The sequence below is a fragment of the Poeciliopsis prolifica genome, unplaced genomic scaffold (genome assembly GCF_027474105.1).
Source record: "Poeciliopsis prolifica strain line A6 unplaced genomic scaffold, Auburn_PproV2 SCAFFOLD015, whole genome shotgun sequence".
Lineage (NCBI taxonomy): Eukaryota > Metazoa > Chordata > Actinopteri > Cyprinodontiformes > Poeciliidae > Poeciliopsis > Poeciliopsis prolifica.
In genome coordinates, this window is record NW_026562390.1 from 1,340,949 (window position 1) to 1,367,493 (window position 26,545).

The 26,545-nt window shown below is 38.1% G+C and overlaps 1 protein-coding gene across 3 annotated transcripts in view; it reads left to right on the plus strand.

Annotated features, from left to right (window-relative positions):
* The window catches only part of whrna (whirlin a), a 129,343-nt gene that overhangs the window by 75,247 nt on the left and 27,551 nt on the right, over positions 1 to 26,545 (plus strand). For 2 of the 3 annotated variants that reach the window (XM_055040251.1, XM_055040253.1), the window contains exons 4-5: positions 17,076 to 17,359; positions 19,025 to 19,061. In XM_055040251.1, the coding sequence (XP_054896226.1) occupies positions 17,076 to 17,359; positions 19,025 to 19,061 (321 nt within the window). The remainder of the gene's footprint in view (positions 1 to 17,075; positions 17,360 to 19,024; positions 19,062 to 26,545) is intronic. The other variant, XM_055040252.1, reaches the window with a different exon arrangement.

Sequence of the window (26,545 nt, forward strand, 5' to 3'; positions counted from 1 at the left end):
ATCCAAATGAAATATTTAGTTTTTACAATACATTTTCAGCTTGCTGAAAGTTTTTAGTATTCAGCCAGATATTCAGTTGGCAAACAAAATATTTATCTCCAGCCTAAATATTTAAATAACAAGCTAAATATTAAGCTATCATGCTAAATTCTTAGCTTATATGCACATTCACTCTCTGATAGCTGTTAGTAGACTATCAGAATAAAAGCCCATTCTTTCTATAAGCTCTTGCTGTTAGCTTGGTAGCTAAACATTTAGTTAACAACTTTGATTTCTAAATGAAAATATGACTTTTAAAAATGGCTAAACACAAATTACTGCAGAATTCCTTGTCTTTGTTTGCCGCCACCTTGTGGTAGCGGTGCTGTATTGCAGGCAGTTGGTTTCGCACACGGATTAAGCTCTTCTGTCCGCCTCTTTAAAAACGCTTTGGGAATTTGTATCATGCAGCAGCGACATTATCGATGAATCCACGTTTCCCTCTTGGTGTTTAATTTCTCCTGCTGGGAGACGAATCAACATCAGCCGAGCAGAAACTCAAACCACTTGGTGTTTATTAGGGATCAATTATTACATTCCAAACAGTATTTTGCAATGTTAATAAGCTAAAGGCTGATCTAGAGATTGCAATCCCTGTTAAATATTCACTTGCTGTTTAGATATAAACAGCAAATATCTATTCATGTTTGAAAAGGAAATTAGTATTTTGAAATATTACGTCGCACCAGATTGCAGTCAGGAAATATTACGCGCACCAACAATTTATTTTGTCTCCGATCACAAACTGGCAGCAGGTTTCGTTCTGCTGCATGCAGAGGAGAGAAATAAAACGCAGCGTTTGTCCAGTTCTTATTTCCCAGGCATGCTGAGAGTTTCTGCTGCTGGAGGATAACCTACAGGTAGCAGAGGGCGAGAAAAACCTGCAGCTTCATGTCTTATTTCACATCAAATAGAAAGAGAAGATAAACGCAAACCAGAATAAACACATCCATTTTGAGTCATCCATCCATGTGTTGCTGCTGACAAATAAGATGAGCTGCAGCCATGAAATATTCACAATATCGCCCATAAAGGCGACGTTTGAGGGTTTCAGAGTTTGAATACAGCTGAGAAAAGGGTTGTTGAACTGCAGCGGGATGATAACAAAGACACAAATCTCTCTGCAAGCTGAACTGGAAGCAGCTCCAGTGATTACATGGCCTTTTAGACGGAGAGATGGCCCCGTGCTTTATTGATCCCACAGGAGGCTCCATGCATCCAGCTAGAGCTGCACTCAGTAAATTCAGAGAAAAAACAGAGAAAAAGAAAAGAAAATCAACATGAAGGTCTGAATATCGACTCTGCGGAATAAAGCACAACTACATAAAATTAACATTACAGTCCTGCAAAACAGAGGAACGTGAATAGAAATGAATCTTCTGATCGAGTGAAAATGTGTAAATTAAAGAGTTTCAGTTCTCACACTACAGGAAACACGTCGGCGAACCTTTTCTCCTCTAATAAACGTCTCCATGGTTGCATCCACTCCCTGCGTCTGTTTCAGGATATTGCTCCCCTCCACCTGTCTCGTCCTTCTTGGACCTTTTTCCTCTCATGATTACAGAGCAGAGATCTGAAACGAGCCCAGATTCACCTCCGAAATAAACTTTCTCAGGGTTTTTCTTTGGATTTGGGAAGGGCTGGAACGATTAATCGTGATTAATTCATAACTGAAATCGTCAGCTAATTTAGGAATCGATTAATCGTTAACTGGAGAAGACTCAAAAATACAATTTTCTGAAAAAACCCCAAACTATTCAGAGTAATAAAAACTAAAACTGTAGCAGAATTTTTGCATTTGAAATAAAAACACCATTGATTCTGTAGCTTAGCTTTAGAACGTTACAGTAGTGTATTTTAGACAGTAAAATGATTATTTCAGCATTTAAACAATAAATTTAATAATTAGTTATTCCTTCTTTTCCACTCTTTGGGGGTTCAGCCAATCAGCAGGCAGGAGAAATGGTGGCGCTCCTGGATTGGCTGCTTTACCAGCGCCAGCCAATAACGTGTCAAGAGGCTTTAGATGTTTCAGCTTCCAAAGCTGCATTTTGTTTCAAATATTTTAGAAAATAAATCTGTAAATAAGAGAAATTTATGCGTAAAATTGGTAGTTGTGGCGTTAGATTTGACGTTTTCTCTAAAAGACAAAAGAAAAATCCGAAAATTGCTAAAATCTGACGCTGCTCCGTTTTTGTTTACTTATCATGAAGAAGAAAGTTGTGCTCAGTTTTTTCCTCAGACTTTTGTGCTGTTTCCTTCAGTGGTTCTTAGTGCAGTGCCCCCTCTGGCCAGGAGGGGAACAGCTGCTTCAGTTAATCAGGTTTGTTTCACTCATTGCAGTGTGAAAGAAAATCTGAGCAGCTGAAAATGTAACAAATGTTGCCATTTTGGTTCCTAATCAAACTGAATCTTCTCGATTTTTACCTGCTACTCAGCAATTAATGCATAATTTATGTTCTCTCAGTTATGACCAGGGCTGCAGCTATCAATTATTCTGACTACTAATCGATTAATCGGATTAGAAAATGACATATTATACAGGCTTTTTATCTAACCACTTAAGCCTTACTCATAAAATATTAGAAATACATTAAAACATGCTAAAAAAGTACTTTTTAAAATAAGTAATTTAACATTTTATTGATTAAAATGAAATAACAAATGAATAAAAAATATTTACAGACATTTTTTTGAGTGTTTACTCCAGTTACAATGAACCGTTTACTAAATCAATCGTGTTAGCTTAACAAACTCGTTTAATCTAATTAATTGAAGGTAACCTGTGATCTTTTTATTGCTGAAATCTGCAGCAGTAAACATGTTTGTTTACTCGGTTTGCCGTCTCTCCTCCACACCAAAGACCTCAGAGCCAAACGATGCAATCATCTGAAAATGTCTTGAAACGATCCCGCAGCCATTTGCTTGAAATGCTCTTTAGATTCAAATTTAGACGTAATTAATTCCCCGGAGGGAAATTGCTTCTTGTCCTTGTGTGAGTAGAAGCCTCAGACGTCCAGACCGAAGAGACGGACGAGTCTCTGGCATCGTGTGTTTCATATTTGTGTCATTTATTGATGCTTCCTCTGTATTTTGTCTGTTTGTGCTCACTTTAACTACCTGCTGTGCGGAAACAAGACAGGAGGCTTCGCTCCTTCATAAACATGAGATTCAGATGCAAAAAGATGCAACAGGTTTTACAGACAACAGAAGGGCAGGCAGTGATTTCTGCCCGCAGGTCCATCTATCAACGTCTCGTCTGTTTCTCTGCACCTGGCTGAAAGTAAATGACAAATGGTGATTTGGACGTAAATACACTCCAGCGTTTCTGTTTTCTGCTCATGAACATTTGTTTTTAGTTTAAAATGTTCATTTGAATGTGGAGTAATTTTTATCACGACTTGCTTTCAGACTCTTCCGCTTCAGTCAGGTTGATGTCTGCACTTTTAGACTTCCTGTAGACGAGTTTAGGATCATCGTCCTGTTAGTTTGTTCTGCAAAATCTAAATTTACCAAAATATTAAGCCACTTTTTGAATGGATTCAGAATCCAGGAATAGGAATTACGATCCTCAATACAACCGATTTATTTCTGCACTTCTAGCCACTGTTATTATTGGCTTTTGTTTCAATACATTGTTTGAGATGAATAAATCACATTTACATGCTGCTAGTTAAAAGTCCTACTTTAATGGCTCATCATGTTGTTTGTCTTTCGCCTGCTAACCAAGGACTGAAGAGTCTTTGCTGCATTTCTGAGCGTCGTTTGATTTGACGTTCACTCAGTTAATCTTCCTCACTGAAGATTGATGGACTTCAAGTCATTTGGAAATGAGATTTTTAGCTTTTGACTAGAGAGGATATAATCACCACTCCATTTCTGTTGACGTGTCATGAAGAAGGACAATCTGCATCTTCTTCAGAGGTTTTGTGTCGATTCCTTCAGTGGCTCTTGGTGTAGCGCCCCCACAGGCGAAGAGTTGAACTGTGTTTTTCAAGAGAACATTCCTCAATCGTTGCCCAAGGACACAGAGTCCCTGCAACAGAACCAGCTCCTGAGCTAACTGTCGTTTTAGAGATGATCAATTAATGGAGTGCATTCAGAGCGCCTGACCAGATACTTTTCCTCTTATATCCCCCCAAAAGCAGCAATGGTGTACTTAGGCTGTTTGCATAAATCACTTCTAAATGGGCCAAATGCCAAAGCACAGAAAAAATGCTTTACTGACACATGGAGGCTGAAAATGCAACATTTGTTGTGCAGTTATAAAGAAAACACACCACTGCTGAAATTGAAATGCCCCGACATGGACTTCTGTCCTTACTTTTCTTTGGACGTCTGCTCTGGGGGTGAATTAAAAATTCGCATTAAGGTCGCAGGCGGGAGTGCAGCCCATCTGTTTCTCCGTGATGTCTCCTGCAGAGCGCTCTCCACAGGATCAATCTCCCCGTGGAGCTAAAGAGCAGAAACACTCGGCTATCTGTTCCCACAAAGCCACAGCAACCGCTCCGTCACACAAACGCCACAGAGGACGAAGCCTCAGAGCGCTTTAGCAAGGTGAAACTTATTAATGCGGGCTAATGCAGCACAGAAACGCATCTCTCACTGAAACAGACAGAAACGTCTTTTCATTTTCACCCCAGTTTCCTGTTTGCAGAGTTCAGCTTCATGGTTGATTGTCAGACTGAAGCGATTAATCAGATCAATCAACTAATCGTCAATTAATTTAGTAATCGATTAATCATCAACTGGAGTATGCGTATTCAAAAAACAATAACACAATCAGAGCCAAAACTGTGCAAAATGTGTATGTACATTTTGCATTTAGGATTTTCTATAAATGTTTCTGCAAATGTTTCCCCCCATAAAGTGTCAAGTTTTAGCTTCACCTTGTTCAAATTCTGGAAAATAAAATAAATTAATTCTCCTGCTAAGCATTCAATTATTGGTAATCCAAAAAATCATCAACATATTAGTCCAAACGTTGAGCACATGGAGATGTTAGAAGTATCTTTTAACTGCAAACGCATTCTTTGCTACAAATGATCAAATTTTCTCTATTACTGTTTTCTTAGCAATAAAATATTAAATTTTCTCTTTAAAAAAGATTTTAATGATGTAATTATACCATTTAAAATATAGTTAAAGGCCTAAATGTGCACAATTCGTCACTTTTGTAACCGATTAATCGTCAAAGTAACTGATTAATTGACCGATCGTTGATGGATCAGTGTTGTAACCTGCAGGTATCCTGCTGTCTAGTCCAAGTAAACTTGAGCTTCTTAAACTGATGATTGAGGGCAGGAGGTCATACCCCACATCATCACACTGCCTCCACCATGTTTCAGAGTTCTTTTTTCTGAAATACTTTTAAGTTTAACTGGATGGACACTTTCTAGAAAGTTCCACTTTTGTCCCATCAGCCTCCAGGATATTTTTCTAAAAGTCTTGGAGATTGTTGACCTTTGTGTTCTTCCAGTCTCTCTTTCTTTTTGTTAAATCCTGAACTCCGATGAAACCTGCACAGCTTCAGATCTTGTTCTCATACTCACTGAGTACGGTGCAGAAACAGTGATGCTGTGGGCCTCTTAAGATCCTGATGCTTGCTGATGTTCTGAAGTAGACTTTGACAAACCAAATCTGGAGCCCAGTTTTCTCTATCGAAGTATTTTGTTCCTTTTGTCCACGTTGTGTGATGAGTTTATGTTGAGAGACCAATAACATTTGCATTAATCTGGTCAATTTCGATGTTTTCTAAAGGTCTAACTTATCATCGCAACATAATCTTCTTGTATTTCATAAAATTGCAGATTTTACTTGTGTTAAGCCACCAAATCTAAAGATGATCAATAAAACCAGTCCTAATCCAGCTGTTGTTTTTGTTGTATTCACCCAAAGCCCAGTTGTTTCCAGAGATATTATGGGCTGTAGACTTGAGCAGGATGCAATACGCTAAACCTAAAAGCTCGCCCCATCCCTAATTAGTCCCCAACTGGTAGATAAACATCACAAATAACCCAGAATAATCTGTCAAGCCACGAGTAAAAAAGTGTGTTTAGGCTAAAAGGTCAGCAGTCGTAGTTCGGTGCTGATTAGGAGCATTGATTTTCCTTGGCCTGATTTAGCTGCTGCAGAAAGGTCCTACTTCTCACCCATTGAGACTAAACTAATTAGTTACAATTGACACACATGTAAAAGTCATTATCGCCCAAGCGATGATGTGTTGCCTCTATTGGAGAGAGAACATTGGGGATAAAACCCTCAACAGAGGTTTAGCTAATGCTTCTAATCGAGTGACTAGAAAACTAAAACATTTATCCCAAATTCCTCCATGCGGATGTAAAACACACATTGGGATTTACTGATGCAGAGAAGGTTCCCCAGTCAGATATAGATTTGGAGCAATTAATGAAGTGTTGGGACAAACGTATCCAGGCAGGGCAGCTTTGGTCATAAGGTGTCTGGACAATGTGATGAATGTGTTTGAGAGGCTCTGCTGGAGGCAGGAGAGGAGCAGCCCAGGCTGTTGCCCTCAGCTCCAGCCTGGGTGGGCAACAGAGAAGCCATCATCAAGGGGGCATTTATCCCAGCAGAATACACAACCCCCAACTGCTGTAGCCAATTACCTGGACTGACTGCGGCAGATTGCACACCTGGTATTTTGTCTAATTCTATGCTAAGATACGTTCTACGTTACTCTACATTTTTACTGTATTTTGTGTAAATAATCTTGATCTATTGTGTCTGGTTCTGTTGTAAAAACAACCCAATCAACCGACCCGTACCACACTATTCCTGGGGACCCTTTAGTTGTAGCTAACACGAGCATGTAGCCTAGGAGTTAGCGACATGCTAACTCTGTCAGTCACCAGAAAGGTATTATTCATACGAAGAGCATTCATTCATGGGTTTCAGGTGAAGCTCCTCCATCTTGGTCTCAGTAGCTAGTTAACCAGGTCATAGTACGAGATCTGATTGTCTGACGTATTTTCCTTCTCCATCTCATTCGGGTCGATCCCAACAGCAGCCATTTTGTTCCTGAATCTTTCTCTCTCACACATCAGTCAAGAGTTTCTTTTTGTTGGTCTGGAAGCCATTGAATCGCTATGCTTTGTCCTGTGCTTGCCTACCAAGATGGCGCCGAGCACATCCAGCTCTGACTTGTGGGAACTCTGAAAACAGACAGCATTCATAATCGGGTAAAATGTAACTAAAGTCCAAAACCTCTTAAACTCCACTTGATGTTCGAAACCCAAGAAAACTAAGTATTGTTGTTAATTCCGTATAAGTCTGATAACATGCAGCTATTGGATGGTCCTGAGCAAATCAGCTGCCTTCTCTTTATGTAAGTAGTGTCCTTATCTCGCCTCTTAAATAATATGCTTTTTTTGATACGTTTTGACTGCAGTGGTCTGCCAAAAAACATCGCAAGGGATTTTTAGTCACTTTTTTACCATCATTTTTATTATTATCTGAATAAATACCCGGAATGATGACACTTCTGGGTCTGGATGGCCGGTTCCTGCTGCTGCTGCAGCCGTCATGTGTGAGAGCTTAGTATGCGCAGCGTGAATCTGTCGGGCTGATTCTGACACATTTCATTCAGGCAGGAATCGGACGGGCTTCGCTGCTGTCAGTGTTGCATCATTAAGCCGACCCTCGCACTCCTCTGATCAACCTTTTCACAAGTCGACTATTAATTTAGGAACGTCTGGCCAAGCACGGACGAAATACGGATTAAACAAACAGTTGGAAATTTTGTGTTTAGTTCATTTCAGGTTGTTTATCACAGCAAGTTGGTTCTGCATCAATCTAAACAGTTTCAAGTTCAAATTGTCTCAATCTGAACTCCACTGGCTTCAACAGTCATCAGATCTGAATACAAAGAGCTTCTTTCATTATTAAAAATAATTTTTTCACACTGCGCAGCTCTAAAATATTATAACTACACATACAGTCCAGTGTGGAAAAACATGGCGGATGAGCAGAGCGCTTCTTGGTGGAGGTTTGCAAGGATGGACGTCTTCTTGAGGAGTAGAAAGAGGGAGGAGGCTGATGGAGACTTAGAGGGTTGAAACGAGGGGGCAAAGGTTAAAGAGGAGAAAATTAGGCCTGATTAAGAGACAGTAGGATGTGAAGCAGAGTGCGCCAGGGAGCATAAAGGCTAAGAGTTTAGCCTGTTAAAATAATGAAAAACCTGGAAAAACTGCAAAGTGTTGCTAAAAAAGAAAACTAGACGTCATTTCTTTCCTTTAGTATCTGAGAAGAAGCTTAAAAACAGTTTCTTACCATAAAACCGTAATATTTGCATAAATGAACTCCTAGTTTCAGTTTGATCTTCTGTCAAGTTAAGAATATAGTGACTTCAATAAAACTAAGAGACAGTTTTAATATATTTTATATAAACTATCTCTAAATTATGCTGTTAGGTATAATTTAGCAAATTATTTATCAAAGTGAAATTAACCCTTAATGAGAGAATAAAGGTAATATTCATAAAATACAATTTAAATATCAAAAGGAAATGACAGATTATTATTGAATATGAGAATAAAGTTTTTATAATATAAGAATAAACTCCAACTTTCTTCTGGTGTTTTTTTTTAATTCTACTAATATTATCACTTTATTCTCAGAGGAAGCTATAGATTACTCAAATTAGCAGAATAACGGCAAAGATTTTAATGGAAATCACCTTTAAGTGCATCTGTTATTGAGTTTAAGTAACTTTTTCTGTACAAACAGCTTTTAAATGAACCGAACTGAAGCCTGTAAGTTGGGAAATGCCATTTTCCAGAACTCTGATGTCGATCGATTCCTCCAGATTAGAGCGGAAATGTTCAAGTCCCAGCAACAGGCGACGCCTGCAGAGGGACATTTAATGAACATCTGAGTGGAAACCTTGGGAAAGTGAAATCTGCTTCGTAATGCGTCCCATCTCTGCGCATGTAGCTCAGTAGTTTAGTGTTTCTCCCCTGAGCCCTGAGTGTGTTTTCCCCAAAACGCCTCGTAGCTCAAAGCTGCAACTCTCTCGCCTCGCAGGGGAAAAAAACAAACTAGCGAAAATTGATCAAGAGCTTTTCACATAACTCTTTAAAAAGCTCCAAAAGAAGTGATTGGAGTCGTTCGCAGCGACGATTAATCTGCCGACACCAGCGGCTCCCGCATCCTTGGAGCCTCGTGATTTAGAGGTTTTGCAGAGTTTCAAAGTTTCCTTCACGCTGCGGCTGCGTTCACACCAGCCCAGTTGAGTCCACTGTAATCCAGCATCGGTTCGTTTGTGGAGGTGAGAACGTGGACTAACGAAACGAACCCCTGGAAATCTCTCGCTCTCAGTTTGGTCGGGGAAAACTCTGAGGGCAGCCGAATCGGGGAACGCTCCAGACGCCGGACACTAACCACAGCGCAAAGCTCCAGCTGCTGTAATTTTTAAACCTACAATAAAGACAACAAAATCTGGACTAATAACCGCCTCGTTTCTTATCATCAAATTTCATAAAGTATCGGAGCTGTGGTTTGTAAAATTTTAACAAATCAATTTCAACAGCGGCATCTATGTAATTGTCAATTATTGACCAAAATAAAAGAGAAATTTTCTTAGTCATCTCTTGCATCTTCACAGAAACCAAATTTATATCCAAAAAGAAAACAAATTTCACATGGGTCATTTACTCAGCTTTAATTTGAGCCATATTTTATAGAAATCGGGTCAGAAATAAGGAGCTACGAACCTTTTCGTGACAGATACCTGCTTACATTGAACGGTCCAGTTTTGTGGATGTGACTCAGTGACTCTCAGTAATGGCGGCAGAGCTGAGCATGACGTACTTGAGGACAGTTCCTCCCACTGCTGCTAGCTGGAGATGCTAAAGCTAAATGCGCGTTTTTAAGTTTTCTTGGTGTTTCTGTTGTTCCGTTTCAAAGCATCACTGACTTTTAGTATCGTTAAAAATACAACATGCAAAGCAAAACAAGCTGCTGTGGAAGGATTTAAGTATGATGTAACCTTTGGGGGGGCGTGGCCAGCATCAGCTAATTTGCATAAAAGGGACAGACGTCCAAAACAGCTCATACTGAAGAAAGCTTAAATTACACAGAAGAGATCTGGTGAAATATCATGATTTGGTGCAAAAAATGTAACAAAGATGTTTTGATTAGGCCGTATTGCTATGCTAATCGGTTGAAGATGAACTATCATCGGATCCCTTTAAGATGTTTCTCATTGCATCATATTTTCACGCAAAAACTCTGCTGTTTGTTTCGTTTTCTTGTCAACATGGTGCTTCCTGCGCCACATATTAAACAAAACCACGTTATTTTCTCCTCAGATCTGAACTGATGCCAGCGTAAAACTGCAACAGTGACAAAAATATCCAGAGCTCAGCTGTTTTGTTTGAAATTAATCTGATTCCTGACGGAGTAGTGCCCACAAACTGCACATTTTAATTTCAGAAAAGCTTTCCAGTCCCACTTATCAAATATTTTTTATAGGTGTATTTATCTTCCTTTGGACTGACTCAGTTTCACCACTTTTAGCGTCACAATTATTCAGTACATAGTGCTGCACCAAATCCAATCGTCCTGAATGAGAATTGTAACTAAATTTGTAGGATTTAAAGATATTTCTTGTTGTGAAAGACGACCTCTATTACCAGAAAAATCCCCTTAAAATATTAAATAAGTGCCACCATTATTGTGGATATTGCAGTTGATGGAGAAGCTGAGTCTGATTTTTGGCAACAATATGATTCATCACTTACTTTACGCTACAAAAGAACAAAATCTTATCATTAACTTTAGTCGTTCCTTGTGCAAATATCTAATAAGACAAACTAACTAAAACAATAACAGATAGAGGCTTGTTGTAAGTAAATGATTCCTCATCATTAATGAAAAAGTTCTGGTTCCAATACCAGATAAATGAACTAATAATAATAACATTATTATTTCAAGTGTAATAAGGTATTTGCTCTTGAAACTGGACAAAAATGACTTTGTAAGACGTGTTTTTGCAGTGAAGCACTTTATTGAACATTTAGATTAAAATGAATTGAGAGTTCAGGTGTTTTCTGTGTTAATCCCATTAAAGCCCTTTTGTTCGTCATGCTGAACATTTCTATAATAGGTTGTATAACTTTACTGGTTTTTTACTGGGGTAACGTGTTGAGGGCTTGTAGATGAAACTGCCAGCAGCTTAATGTGTTGCAGTGAGCGAGAAACAATAAAAACCGACTTTAATTGTCCTGAAGTGCATCAGGGATCCAAACTGATGGTCACGTTTTAATAGACCGGATTTCACATCAAGGTGCAGGAGGCGGCTTTAAAAATGTGAGTTTTCTTTACACTAATCATTTTCAGATGGAGCAAAAATGTATTTTTGTGACACTGAGACATGAGAAGCACAAACTGCAGATATTTCATATTTGCATGGATTTGCAAGAACGTTACCTCTTGAGGAATCAGGTTTGTGGGGAAAGGGTAATTAAATGTTGTAAATTATTTTCTAAGGATCCATTTATGAAAGTAATGCTGATTTAATTGCCAAGACAAACTATATGTACACAATTAAAAATGAATAAATTCTCAATCTACTCGGATTTCTTTGCACAGTCTTAAAATATAGATTTTTATTTTTTTCTGTAGTGGGTGTTGCATCATCAATGGGAAATTGCTTCCCAAAAATGTGAAATATGTTGGATTGCGGGAACATTTCCTGGAGAACCTTCTTCAGATCAGATCTTCCTGCAACTCAAATTTCTGATGCACCGATTGCAGCTGTCTGGCCGATCGCCAATCTTTAAAAACCTGACCTGCTGATTTCGATGTTGGTCAATACAGATTTTATTTTTTACATTTTTATAAGTGCCACTGTCAGCTATAAGGTCCAAGTACACTTTATCATTTTATTAAAAACATTGACCAATTTCCACAAAGTGAAACAAACTTGTTTTAGCTGCACATGCAGGAAGTAGACTCCACTGCACAGCATTCTGGGTAAGTTCAACCAAAAATGAAAGCAATAATGTAACAAATGTAACAAATGTCGTCCTTTTGGTTGCCAATAGAACCAAATCTACCAAACTATAAGGCGTGGAAATGATCTTAGTCTCATATTTGTCATATTTTCATATTTTTTTTTACTTTGATGATTTTCAGACCTTTGCAAAGGTAGATAAGATTTGTTTCGCATCACAGTACAAACTGATCTCCAATTTTCAAAAATTAGGGAACTCAATAAATCGTCTGATCACCTATCAATCTGTGCATCCTGATTAAAAACAGAAGTTTCTGGAGACTTTTTGTAATTTCTACTCCTGTTCTAACCAGCATTCTTACTCAGATAACCTGAATTCAAAGTCTATTAAGTAGAGGCTATTAAGCATGTTTGCCAAACAAGATGGCCACTTTGGGTGAGCTGACATTGAAATCCCAAGGAGTGAATTGATGAAACAAAAAAAAAACTCCAGAGGCTCCAATGAAGAGTTGGAGCAGAGGCCGATTCCCATCACCAATTGAGCCCAGAACACAGTGAAAACTAGACGATTTTCTTTCAATACAGCAAACTTTCGAAATCTCTGATGGTGGTTTAGCAAAAAGGGAGGCAGACGTTTCCTAAACAATTGGAAGAAATTTTGAGATAATCTGAGAAATTTTCCAAAAAAAAAAAAAAACTTGGAAATTTTTAACATTTGAAACTCAGAGAATTCAAAAGGTTAAATGTTTTTGTCTTTCTTTTTTTTTTTTTTTTTTTGCTAGAACCTTCCTGACATTAATCCAAAAAATTCAGAATTTTTTTTTCTAGCAAATTTTCAACTTTTCAAATGCCGAAATTTATTTCAGAAAATTTACTCATTTCGGCCATTTTTAATCAACACCGCAAAAACAGAGTTTTTTTCTCTGGCTTATAGTACAAGTACCTTAAAATACTAATTAAAACGAATTTACTCTAATTGACAAAGAACCTATCAGCAAGACAACAGAGTTTATTTCCAGTCAATAATTTCTCAATACTGGTGAAAATGGAGCAGATTATTTCACAACACAGAAAATGTCTGAGTGACATAATCTGCCTGTCCGGGTTGCTAGGCGACGGGGTTGGCTTGGCCGGGGTTGCTAGGTAACAGTGGAACGTTCCACCAACACAACCAGAACTTTTCGTCAATATGAAGGAATTATTTACCTAAAATCAACTCCTGCGTCTTGCTGGAAAGCTAGTTTAGTCTTATTTCAGACATCGGCTTTAGAAACCGGACAGAGTCGGTCTGTGAGGCGGAAACAGGCAGATTAACGAGGAGCTGCTGCAGCTAAACGGCGGCAGCAGACAGTGACTCACCTTCAGCCACACGAGGCCGTGTGAACTTAAAGCCACGACAGGAACGCAGCAGGAGGACGTTTCCTCAATTTGAAACGAGAGGGGAACAAATTAAAGGTTAGGTTTCTGCTCGATTAAGGCTGTGCTGAGAGGAGAGAAGGTGATATTTAAGGTTAAGATGAGAGTAAGTCCTCAGGAAATGAAGGCGAGTCGGCGTAATACCCTGAGCCATTTTCACAATGAAGACATTTACTGGGAGATTAATACGGCGAATTGGCGTCATCTAATTTGTTCCTCTGTAATTAATGGAGTGGTTTTAATGACGGTTATAAAATTAAAACAGCGTGTAATTAGAGTCAGGATTACAGTTGTGTTCATTTTCTAGATACAGCAGGTGCAAATAAGCCGGCATGATGAATCTGAGCAGGTTTATTGGTCCTCAGGCCGTTCATGCACTGGAAAACAGCTTTCTTCAAAAAGGCAAAAGTTTAAGTTTTTTACAGTTTTCTCCTGCTAGTTCAATGGAAACTAGTTTAGCAATAAGTTAACCTCCTTCTTTAGTATTCGTGGATATTTTTCCGTGGAATGTAACTCCAAATTATTTGTGGAAAATGTTCCTGTTTTCTGAATTTTTCCAGAAAACATATTTGGGCAATTAGGCATCTTGGAAAGCTGAAGTATTTATTTGTCACGTTAGATGTGAGCTTCTGTGGTAGCACTAAGACAGCCATTAAAAATGAAAATATTAAGTTTTAAGCATTTTTAGAAACAGTTTCAAATATTCGAGGATTTTAGTGACTTTCAGTTGGTTCTCAGATATCAGATATATCATATATACATTTTATTTTGGTGCCATAAATTGGTCCATGCTGACTTTATTTGTCATAAAATACAACAAGTAGAGGCAGGAAGCCATGCAGATGCTGTTGTCACAAACACTTCAGCAGATTCCCTAATTATCCAAGTAGAAAAACAATTCAATTTGTTGAGACCTTTCAAGCCTGCTGATTTGCTAATTGAAAAGTAAATGTCTTTTGACTCTTCAAAATAAATTAAATTGAATCCCTAATCTTTCAAACTCAGCATCAGTTAGCTCTGTGTTAATCCATTTCTGTTTCAAGCTGTATTTTTAGCTGGTGAGGCGGCGGCGCTGTGATGGTAAAATCCCGCTGTTGTGAACGTCAGGATAGAGGCGTGTAAGCCACTAATCCTCCTCCGTACGACAGGCGGAGGAAGATTTCCTCCTTATTGTTTCTGTACACATAAAACCTCTGAATCGAAGCCGGTTGCTGCTGTTTTGGGGATGTCCTCAGTTTGACTCCAGACCCCGAGGCAATTCACCGTCTCCAGTTAATAGGAGGTAACGTTAAGAGCTGTGTTCCCACTAAGCCTCCTGGAAGCAGGAACAATATCTGGATGAACCGGCGGGCTGCAAAGAGGAAAGTGGATTAATAATTGAATTATTTACACCTGTTCTTTCTGCTCGCTGTGGCACGTCGGCGTGACCCGCTGCGGTTTATCAGGCGGTTGCTGGAATCTGCCGCAGCATCCATTAGAAATGCGAGCAAATCTTTGACTGTTTTCTGCTAATATCAGACAAAAAATAATTTCACAATAGTGGTGTTTGGAAATGAAATTAAAGTTGCGTGTAAACAAGTTTGTTCGCACGATAAGTTGTTAAATCGTGGCAGCGACGGATGTGAACAGTTGAGCCAATCAGAAGAGATGTCAGCGTCTGATTCAGGTGTTACGCGGCCTACTTTGGAGCCGCTACGTTTGCGGCGTTTTGGGGAAATTGTAGGTTTTACAGAAGAGATTCAGCATGTTGGAATTATGCACAAATTTGATGACCTTTGTGATGCTGAGAGCTACAGATTGTCCAAAAAAAAACACAACAAACCGTTATCCTCCTGCTACTTCCTGTCATCTTCTTTGTCATTTCCAGCAGTAGTAACATCCTGTTGTTTATCAGATGTGAAAAGTGTTTCCATTGCAGTTTTATGAAACAAATCTGTTTCTGAAAAACCACCTCACCTGGGGAAAAACTTTTTATCAGTAAATGTCAGATTTTGCTTTAAATTTCCATGAAGCAAATTTATTTTTAGAATTTGAATTTGCACAATTCTCTGGTTAATGGAAATGCAGGTAGGGAGATTTTACAGCAGGATGTTCAGCATTTATTGTGTCATTTATCATTTATCCTGAAAAAGTTTGTACGCCAAGAATTTTTGTTGAAATAAATTTTAGTTACATTAATGTAACTAAAGCTGCACTAAACGGCAGAAAGTAAAAAGCATCACTTTGTGTTTTAATTTTGAGCAAATATCAATAGGAACTGAATAAGGAAATATTTATAATTTTGCCTCAGTCGTTACACATTTTTGGTTTGTTGCGTTTATTCAGCCTGGCTGTGAGTTAAAGAGGAAACAAGTGAGCATTTACAACCACAGCAGCCGTTTTCCTTCCTTCAGTTTCTCTTCTCCCAAAATGTGGATTTCTATCACCAGCTCATTGCACCGCTGAATATTTTAGTGACAGAAGTAATTACCTTCTTCCTACACCCATGCATGGCGGCGTGCTGAGATCAGACAAAGCGGCAACGCAGCAGAAGAAAAACGGTTCAGTTTGCAGTTTTTTCATTTCTGGAAACCAAACAGGAAAGAGTTTCTGGTTTTCCAGTCGAGCTTTAAGTTCGAAACGCGTGAAAAAGCTGAGATGAAGATATTTGCCAATTCTTTTAGTTTCTGGTGCGAATATCTCAGTTCACTTTAAGATAAAACTAACAACAAGTAAGGTTTCAGGAAGATACAATAGCTTTTTATTAAAAGGACTAATTCTGTGGCAACTTATTTCACTTTTAAGACATTTTCACAATAAGTGAAAACATCTGCCAGTGAATTTCTGATTTTTATCCGTATGCAATAATTATTTAGTAAAAACAAGTTCCTTTATCTTGTTGAAACGAAGTTGGTTTTCTAAGATATTTGCACTAGAAACAGTAAAATATCTGAAAAGATTTTGAGTTTTTGCAGCGTTCTACAATAATCTGCTACTTCGGCTTTTGTGATTTTTTTTGTATTGATTTCTTTTATTGTTTTTGAAATGTTCTGAAGGGAAGGGATTCAGATTTTTCCACTTCCTGCTCTGGTTCCAGTTCTTAACCAGAGCAGGAAGATTTGAATTAAAAGTTCAAAAACGTCAAACAATTGCTGCAACATTTCTTGTCAACTTTTAAAATTTCTGTTGCTGTTTTCTGGGATTTGATCAGTTATCATCTGAAAAGCTCAAGTATTTTCAGTGGTTTGTGTATGAAATACATTTGAGTTGCATCAGATATGCGGTTTAAAGATGGCAGGCGACGGTGGATTTGTGGCTGAAACTCAGATTAGTTCAGTAGAAACGAAGGAGCCGTTTCCCCTCAGGGCAGATCAGAGTCTTGTTTCTACAGAAAAGGCTCATTATTGGCAGCTGAAGGTGCAGTTCAAGGTGCTTTTTAGTGTGAACGTTATTTCTCCTCCTCTGCAGCCTGAACTCTTTGATCCGAAGCTAAATTACTTTTGAAGCCGTTTCATACGAATCAGCAGAGCACATTTTAATCCTAATCATTACCGTCCGCTGCCCAAAGGAGCCGAGCTGCAGCCGCGACCTCGCTCCGATTCATTAAACATTTCACACGCCTCCACCTCTCTCTGACCTCTCACCTCTGACCCCATGCATGTGACAGTGTCTGCCCGCTCCGCCCTCGCCGCCTGGCTCAGCCCCTCCCACCACGCCTCTCTTCTCCGCTCCGTCCCCGCAGGTCGGCGACCAGATCCTGGAGGTCAACGGCCACAACTTCCTCAGCATCCCGCACGACGAGGCCGTCCGCGTGCTCAAGTCGTCGCGCCACCTCATGATGACGGTGAAGGACGTGGGGCGGCTGCCGCACGCCCGCACGGTGGTGGGGGAGACCAAGTGGATCGCCAGCTCGCAGATCGCAGAGAGCTCCGCCAACAGCAGCGTGGCCAGGTCAGCTTCCGCCTGAGGAGCGAGATTCCTGACGCTTTAGGCCCAGGCGTCCAAACCATGCTTTAGGCCCAGGCGTCCCATGCTTTAGGCCCAGGCGTCCCACGCTTTAGGCCCGGGCGTCCAAACCTGGCCAGAAAAGTTACAAGTTAACGCCACACACAAAAACAATGGAAACAGAAACAAAATGCTGACCTTTTTGGGTCCAAACTCCTTTGTGATATGAGTCTAAATTGACTCTCCGGTCAAAAAAGTAAAGGAGCCAAAATACTGATTTTTATACAGTATTAGAAATACATTAAAAATGCAAACAAACAAATAATTCAGTGGTTAATAGGAGATTTTTACATGCAGATTTTGAACCAGGTGAAGCCGAAAAGATGAGTTTTGGGTAGAACTTTTTTTTAATCTTATTTGCAAATTCTATATATTTTTTGTACATTTAATTGCAGCTCTGAATATGCTGTTCTTTCTGCAAATTGCCTTTATTTGAGTCTCTATATTCAAGTTAACGATTGATCGATTACGACAGATGAGTTGGCAATTATTTCAGTAATCGATTAATCACAAATAATCTGATTAATCGTTTCAGCCTTACTGTATTGCATTCATAAGTGAGTAAAAATGTTGATCAATTTCTTTGATTTACGCCTTAAAAGTGATAGTAATTTAACTTAGAGTACAAAAGTGATTCATGTTCAAGTTGTGTCAAAAATAATACCTGCATAGGAGACATGTTATCTAATGACTGTTCTTTTTTTTTGTATTTTTTAATTTATTCTCTATTTCTGCTTGAATATTTCAGGAAAATTAGAAAATAATATACTTTTAAAGCATCAGCCGGTTAAATTTCAATGTTTAAACAAAGTGTTTTAGTACATTAGCGCTTCCTCATAGTATTTATTTTATTTTAGACACCTGTGTACTTTTTGCTTCAACCAGACATCAGAAAGCATTTAACGATTCCAGGAAGAGGCAGAGAAAGAGAGAAATTAATGGTGTTTTTTGGCTCACGTTTCCGTGTCTGCGCTCCGAATGCATCAGAAAAAAAGCCTGGGAGACATTTTTACGTTTCCTGTTGCAGTTTCTGCCACATTTCAGAGACACAAAAGCTGTGATGGGACTTAAACTGTGCATTCATGAGGCTGTGATGGAAACGAGCTGCAGAAGATGAAAAGCTGCCATTCAAGACGCTTCAAATGCTCTTTTCAGCTGAAATTTAAAATATGTGCATAGAAAGCGGAATTTGTTCTCATCTTTTATTAAAGTGTATATTTTTTTGTGAAGATTGCGTTATTAAATTTGAGTAAGTTGTACTTATTAATATGTTTTTGAAGCACAAAAAATGAAAATGGGAGTCTAATTTGAAATATGATGCCTGCAAAAAGATACATAAAATAAAATTTTAAATAACTTTTGATATAAAATTAGATTAAATTGTTTGGATGTCTGAATAAATTTCCAAACTAAAATTTTTCAGTTTATGTTGCTAATATTACTGAAGAATATCAGCAACAATTATTTTTGTTTAATTAGTAAAAAAAAAAGTAAAAGTTTAGTTGTTATATTTTGATGATCTCAGCGTAATCACTTTTAAAAGAAAATATGTTCTATATATAAATGTAATGTTTTCTCCTTAATCATCAGTTTTTGTTTGTTTCTCTTCAGCTTCTCTGTGGATCAAGGAGCTTCTGCAGCAGGAAAGGTGAGATTTTATCTGCCTGAGATCTGAACAACATTTCAGTCCATGTACCAGTGATGCTGTTTGCTTGTGATTTTATCTCAATGTTCTCAGAAAACACACAGTCTCTCCTACTAAAGTTTGCATCAAGCTGCTTACATAAGCAGCAGAAAAACAAACATATCTGATCCATATTTTTCCAGTTGATTTGTTATTTTCCATGTTTTGAAATCACAGAGTTTCTCTGTTGGGTACATTTTCCTTTTTGGTGGTGATTTTCTGCTGCAGCTGCATAATGTGATTAGTTTCATTCACTGGTGAAACACTAGCAATCAGAAACGGGTGCCATTGTTTCCTTAAGCTAAACTTTGTTTGCGCTCAGCAGGAATATTAATACTTTATTTTTAGTGATCTGTTATCGTCGTACTGTGAAGAGATTAGTGGCTGATTCAGAACAAACATGGTTTGCACAGATAATGAGGAAGGTTCCTGTTAGACGAATTCATGGGATAAAGCAGCAAACAGTTATTAGAAGCTGCTGGAGCCTCTGGAACCGACTATTGGGCCTCTAACCCGCTCACAAGCAGAACTGGCCCAGTGGGTCCAGCCGGACGTGAAGATTCATTTTCAGACAGACTTCTTCACTGATGGCTGCTGTGCAGCCCTGGATGGTCCAGATGGACGCAGCAGTGGGACGTCCACCACGTCCCAACACGGCTGTGACGTCAGCACGGAGGTGGTGGAGTCATGCTGTGGGCCCAAATCATGGGGGAGAATCATTGGTCGGCCCCTTCAGAGTCCCTGAAGGCGTGAAAATGACCTCAGCAACAAATATGGGCTTTCTGACTGATCACTTTCTTTATGGCTCAAAAAGAAGAGCATGCATGACGATGAGACCATTTAATGCTGCACATTCAAAGATTGACTGTTTGCAGTTCTTTATAATCCATATAATGTTTAGAAAATCTGCTGCGCACAATAACAGAACAGTTCATTTTGAGTTTTCTTTAATTCTGAAAAAAATACTGTTCTCATGGGGAGCTTTGTTCAGTAAAATTTGATTTATACTGTAATAGTTCATGACTTGAAACTTATACTGACCATCATTTGACCGTTTAGGAAAATCTGAGAAAATATCACTTGCATAATAATTTGGAACGTGGTGTAAAAACAAAAAATGTAAAAAATGACAAGAATCCCAGTGATGAACCTTGTGGAACCCCACAATAAATTTGTTACAAATTTGTGACTCAAATAAAAGTAAATCTGCAACAACTACAAAACATGTAACTACCAAATTTACATCATTTATTTTAACTCATTGAAATTTAATTTAAATTAACTTTCTAATTATGTGGTTTCAGTTTCTTTTTTGATGTTTAACAAGGTGAAATACTTTTTAAAGAAATTGAAATTCACCCATTTTTCTTCATTTTCTGAATCAAAGTATTTTTGTGACAAAATAATTCACAGACTCTCCCTAAAGTTAATTTAAATGTTGCTAATTTATCCAAAAGCAGGTGTTTTCATCTGACCTTAGATATGTGAGCATTTTGAAATGTTTAGTTGCTGATATAACAGAAAACTAAACCCTCACATGAATGTAGCGACATTAAATCAGACTGAAACAGTTCATGACTGCATGGATGAGCAGCAGCTCAAGGTTAGAGTCGAGCTAATGGGACCGCTGGGGATCTAGCATTAAAAACTGCAGTAATATAATCCACATTTTACCTTTTGCTTCAAATATAATGTTTCCAGAGATCACTGTTGCGTGGCAAACTTTTAAAAATCGAAGCAAATATTCCCCAAAGCCGTCGCTGATTGTCTCAGCAGAACCAAAACTTTCCCTCCGCTTTGACTTTGGCTGCGACTTTGTGAGGAAAATGTCCGAACGGCAGGAAAGTTGGAAGCGACAGCAGCTGAAGGCAGCGAAGAGGAAGGAGAGAAGAAGAGCTCACTTTTTATTACGCCGACTCTGATGGACAGTTTGGGTCCAACAGAACCGGGACGCCACAGTAAAGGAGGCTGGGTGTGTGAGAAACTGAGAAAAGTTTCACATTTTCATTGATTTATTGGTTTTGTTTTGATCTGCTGGAGGAAGTGTGGACCAAACATTGTGTTAAACGCACTGGGGGAAACAAAAAATACCTATTTACATAAACATTTTGTGCTTTTTCAAAAATAAACTAAATTATTATTAAAATTAACAAAATAGTGTTTTTAAACAAATTATTTAGATACAGAACATAAGAAGGTTTGCTTTTTTTGTAGTTGCTCCAAAATAAATAAGATGAATATAAAAATTATTTTTGTGACCCGACATATTTCCATTTACATTCTTTATTTTTTTTATCCAGCTCATATTTAAATTACTTCTAATTTCAAATGCGTTATAAATTTTATAACATTTATATTTAACACTATGAATTGGAGTTGCTGGTCAACAAATAAGCAATTTCCCTTTGAGGATCAGTAAGGTATTTCTTTAATTATCTGTGAAAAAGAAAAAAAACTTACATTTTTAAGTCTTTCGCTGCAGTATTTGTTCTTTTGCAAAGGAAAGTTAAAATTTTCACTAAAAGTTTCTGAAATTTCTGGATTTCTCAATCCAACTGCAGAGCTGCGTACACACAGACTTGGCAGAGGATTAACCTGCACACCGAGCCAACTCTTTAAGATTCATTTAATTTGTAACAGTTATTTAAAGGTGTTAATGCATCCTTTAAAAGTCTTAAATTCATGTATCCGAATTTAAGGCCTTAAATATATTTTTGAAGTCATTGTGAAAAAGTAAATTGGCCTCAACTGTGTTCAGCTCAAGACTATTTAATCTCATATTTTATATGTATTTTTTTTTGTTGAGGAACTTTTGAGGCTACCGCTAACTCACTGCTAGCATATCATTGCTAACTGTGTTAGATATTGGATAAATGCTCATTTATTGCCAGTTGGATGGATGAAATTCATATATTTCTGGAGATATAAGCCCTGAATTATTTTCTTAATGGTCTTAAAAAGTCTTAAATGTAAGTAGTTGAAAGCTGCAGAAATGCAGTCATTAGGACGTTATGCTTACTGTGCATTTAAATAGACAAATAGTATCATTTTGGTTCCTTGACCAATGAAAACCCTCTAAAGAAGAATGCATCATGGCTGCCAACCAATAAATTAGCCATGCAGATTCTCAACAAAAAATAGAAAACTGACAAATATTTGCAAGTTTAAAGGCGAAGCATGTTGATTAAAATGTCTGATTTGCTGGTTAACATTAAATATGGTGGTAATTTCTGATTTTAAAGAGATTTGTTTACAAACACTGCTTTGGTTATTGTGTTTTTTCATCCACTTTGGATAAAATCTGGCTGTGATTTCCTGTTTCACCTGGCTCCATTTTTAGTTTGAAAACCTTGGCAGCATTTCAGTATGTGGGAATAGTCCACACTACAACAAGTTTGTGTTATAAAATGTTAATGATTTGGCAAAGAGAAGGCAAATTGTGTGAATTTTTTATATTTGAGTGAGTAGAAAGCCTGTTTTTAAACTTTGTGGGCATGTTTGGGGAAGAGCTATTCATCTTCTCGGATGACAAATCCCTCCTACATAAACCCAGATCCATAAACGCTTTTCCTTGATTGGTGTGGAGAACCGAAACTGGATCGCCACCAAGCCCAGAAAGACGGAGCAGAACACCAACGCTGACTGCAGATATTCTCCGCTTCCAGCTCTGCTTTCATGCTGGGAAAGTTTTCTGCTGCCTTTCAATTTTCAACTGTTTCTTCTTCTTTCTGCTTGTTTTTAAATAAATATTCTGAACTATACAGATGCATCTTCCACTACATTATGTCTTAAAATACATGACAGACATAACTATTTCATAAAGCAAACTATTGAGAGCATTTTGAAAATGTCTCATTACATTTAATCAATTAATCGCGATTAATCGATTATTGAAATACTTGTAAAATTAATCAGTTATTTATGACTTGTTGACTGCAGCATACAGACTTTTAAAAAAATTAATTTGCTAAAAGAACAACACAGTCAGAGCTTTAATTAAGCTGGAACCGAATACAAATATCAACATTTTGCATTAAAGATGAAAAAAGTCTACACTAAACGAATTATTCAATTTTAATTTTATGTAATAAAATTTATATTTTCTAATTTTAAAAAGGGATTTATTAATTTGTTAAATACTGCATGAAAAAGGGTTTAAAAAGGGTTTATTGGTGAAATAAAATATCTGTACAAGGTGCCAATTTTCTCTTCCGATTAATCATTTAATACTGAATACAATCGATTAATCAAATACTAAAATAATTCTTAGTTGCAGCATTAAAATATGTATTATACGTATTGATCAGATAAATATATATAATACATTATATGATAATACGCTGCTATGTATATTTCACAATATATGTCACTTTTTGTTGCTAGATGTTCCTTTAGCAATTTGTTGCTAACCTAGCTAGATTAAATTGGCTAGCTAGCTGGAAGAAGATTGTGACAACATGAAGTAATCTTGGTATATTGTTCAAATACATCTTCTAACACATTTCTAATATTACATAAAATAATTAATTTAATTGGTAAAATAAAAAATCTGCAATGTGCCAATTTTCTCATCCGATTAATCATCAGTACAATCGATTAATCGATTACTAAAATAGTCATTAGTTCCAGCCCTAAAATATATATTAAATCACTAAAATATGTATAGTATTTTATAATGTATACATTTGATATTTTGTACATATTGTAATAAATAAACACATGTTTTGTTGCTAAGGGTCTCTTTAATGCTCTGTTGCTAAACTAGCTAGCTTAAATCTGTACAGACATCAGGAAGAAGATTGTGTCAGCTTGAAGTAATCTTGGTATAAAATGCAGCATGAGGAAAATGAAATGCTCCAGTTTTCATGAAGAAGCTCAGAACGAGCCACTGAAGACGCTGCTTTGTGCTAGCATGATGGAGCGAGTCTGGGGGCATTAAGAGGGGAAGATGTATAGCGCTAGGGCTTTGGGGCTTAGCGGAAAGGAGCAATGCGATAACTCAAGGCGCTCCATGTGTGTCAGCCAGCCTGTGTTGGAGTCGACTCCCACAGCTCACCTCCCGCCGCCGCAGCATCAATATTTATCCGCAGGTGGGGACGCCGCTCACGCTTAAACAAGCAACGAGGTTTCCGTCTCTGTCAGCTCTGAACTACATTTAGCCGCCCTCCCTCCCTTCCCAACTGGAATTGCAGCCTAAAGGCCAAAGCAAACAGATAAGCTAATTAATTAAGTGTAGGTCACACAGCAATTTTCAATCATTAGTTTCCCCCTGAACCCATTTGGGAGCTGATCTGCAGCAGATGAATGTGGTTTGAGAGACACCAGAAAGCTCCAGAGCAAAGGACGAGCGCAGAGTTGGTCCGGGTTTGTTGCTGGAGGTTTTTCCACCACCTTGTTTCAGAATCAGATTATATCTGGAAGTGGTTGTAACATGAATGGTGCAGTTGGACCCAGTAGTGGGCTAATTTAGCTTAGCGCTTTTGCTAACCTTGAAAACACGTAGCACACTCAGCTTCTCCAAAATTATTTTTTCTGAATAAGTGCAGATTTAATTGGTTGCTTTGTAAAATTTCTATTAAATAAAGTTTGACCTCTGTTGAAATTTTTTTTATCAAATTTTTAGAATACTTTAGTGCTTTTTGAACAAAAGAAGAGGTATTTGAGATGTTTATACCTATTTTAAAGAACTTAAAATGACCAAAAATATATTTGATTTCTAAAAAAATAAACAGTTTTCATTAAATGCCACACCGATAACACAATTACTTACTGCAGGGTTGGGAACACTTCTGTTAATGCGCTAACAAGGGAACAAATTTTTTTATTTAGCGCTTTTGCTCACTTTAAAAAATGATTAGTACACTTAGCTTCCCTTAAATTGATTTGTAAACTTTAAGTTGACATCTGTGAATCTTCCTTCCAACGCTAACTCCCCTAAATTCAAGTTAGCGCTTTAGCCTTAGCTAAGCATGTTAGCAATAGCTAAGTGTTCACATTGTTATACGTGACCCTCCTTCCAACCCGAATTGCAAATGTAAATGTTTCTAGTTTGAGTTGAAGTTAGCACTTTAGAATTAGCTTGTGCAGCACTTTAGGATTAGCTTAGCCAATGCCACCGTTTCCTATAGGCCAGATTTTGCACTGAGGTTCATAGAGAGGCTTTAATCTTTCATACAGTCTTGATAATCATTTTGTTGCATCCCTTCCTTGTTTGCCCAGAGGCCTCATTTGCTTGGCATACTGATGAATTGTTTGGCATTGAGCAGCCTGGACTGTAACCATTTACACAGGTCCTCCATCCTCACGGTTAAAGTGCCCCACATCCTCCAGGTGTTCCACTCCAGCTGAGTGACAATGATTTTATTTTTTTTTAAGCTCCCTGAAGTGTCAATCCGCTCTGTAATCTGACAGCAATAGGCCGCTCACATCCCCGGTGTGGTCCTGTCGCTTCGCTCCGCTGCGCCCTTGAGTTAAGTAACCGGAGCACGGATGCTTTAAAGGAATCCTGTGGTAAGCACTCCGGTTATTAGGATTCAGGAAGCGCAACGGCTCAATTCACCTTGGCCATGTCACATTTTTTGGCTGCGCTCAAACGGGGGAACCTGCGACAACCACAGCCGATAATCACAGCGAGAGTTGAAGTGGGAAGGAGAGAAGAGAGACTAGGAAGGTTGCATCGGCTCTGTTTCCTCCTTTTGTTTGCATCCCAGACCCCGAAGCGTTGACTTTGAAGTGGTGTCTTTGATTAAGGAGTTAATTAAAGAATAGCTGCTTGTAGGGAAGTAGATAAAGGAGAGAGAGGAGAAAATATGCAGAAGGAGGAGAAATGGAGAAATATTGACAGCTCAGAAGTTTCTGGATGACAGAGACGCCATCTGGCGCAACGCTGACAGCTGTAACAAGGAGGGAAAAAATCCCGGCTGCCCACATGTGTGAACATCACAGCTTGTGTTCAGCAGCAAGCTGCGGCGTGAGCGCAGCCAGGATAATGATAATGAATGAGGGAAAACAGGAAGGCGGAAGTCTGCGGGTAATTTATACTTTTGGGATGAAAGTACAGTTCCAGTGAAAGTTGGGGAAGTTTATTTCCTCTTGTTTTTATTTTTACTACATTTTTAATTAGCGACGCCCACCACTGCATTTCAGCAATGGTTAAAGTCCCTCAATGTGATACTATGAAGCCCTGATAGCAGAGTAATTCTTTGCTTAGCAGTTTAGCATTTTTGCTAACTTTTTAAAAATGCTCTTTGTGCTTATTATGAATTTTGTCAGATAAATTCTAAAGTGCTCATTTTTTTTGGCTGTAAGTTCAACGTCAGTGTTGCAGTTTTGGTTATCAACTGTTAGCCATTCAACTAATTAGTTGTTTATATTCATGCTCTTAATTTGAAGTAGATGAAAACTATTTATGCAGTAGTTTTGTTTTCTCTCCTGCCGTTATCCAACTG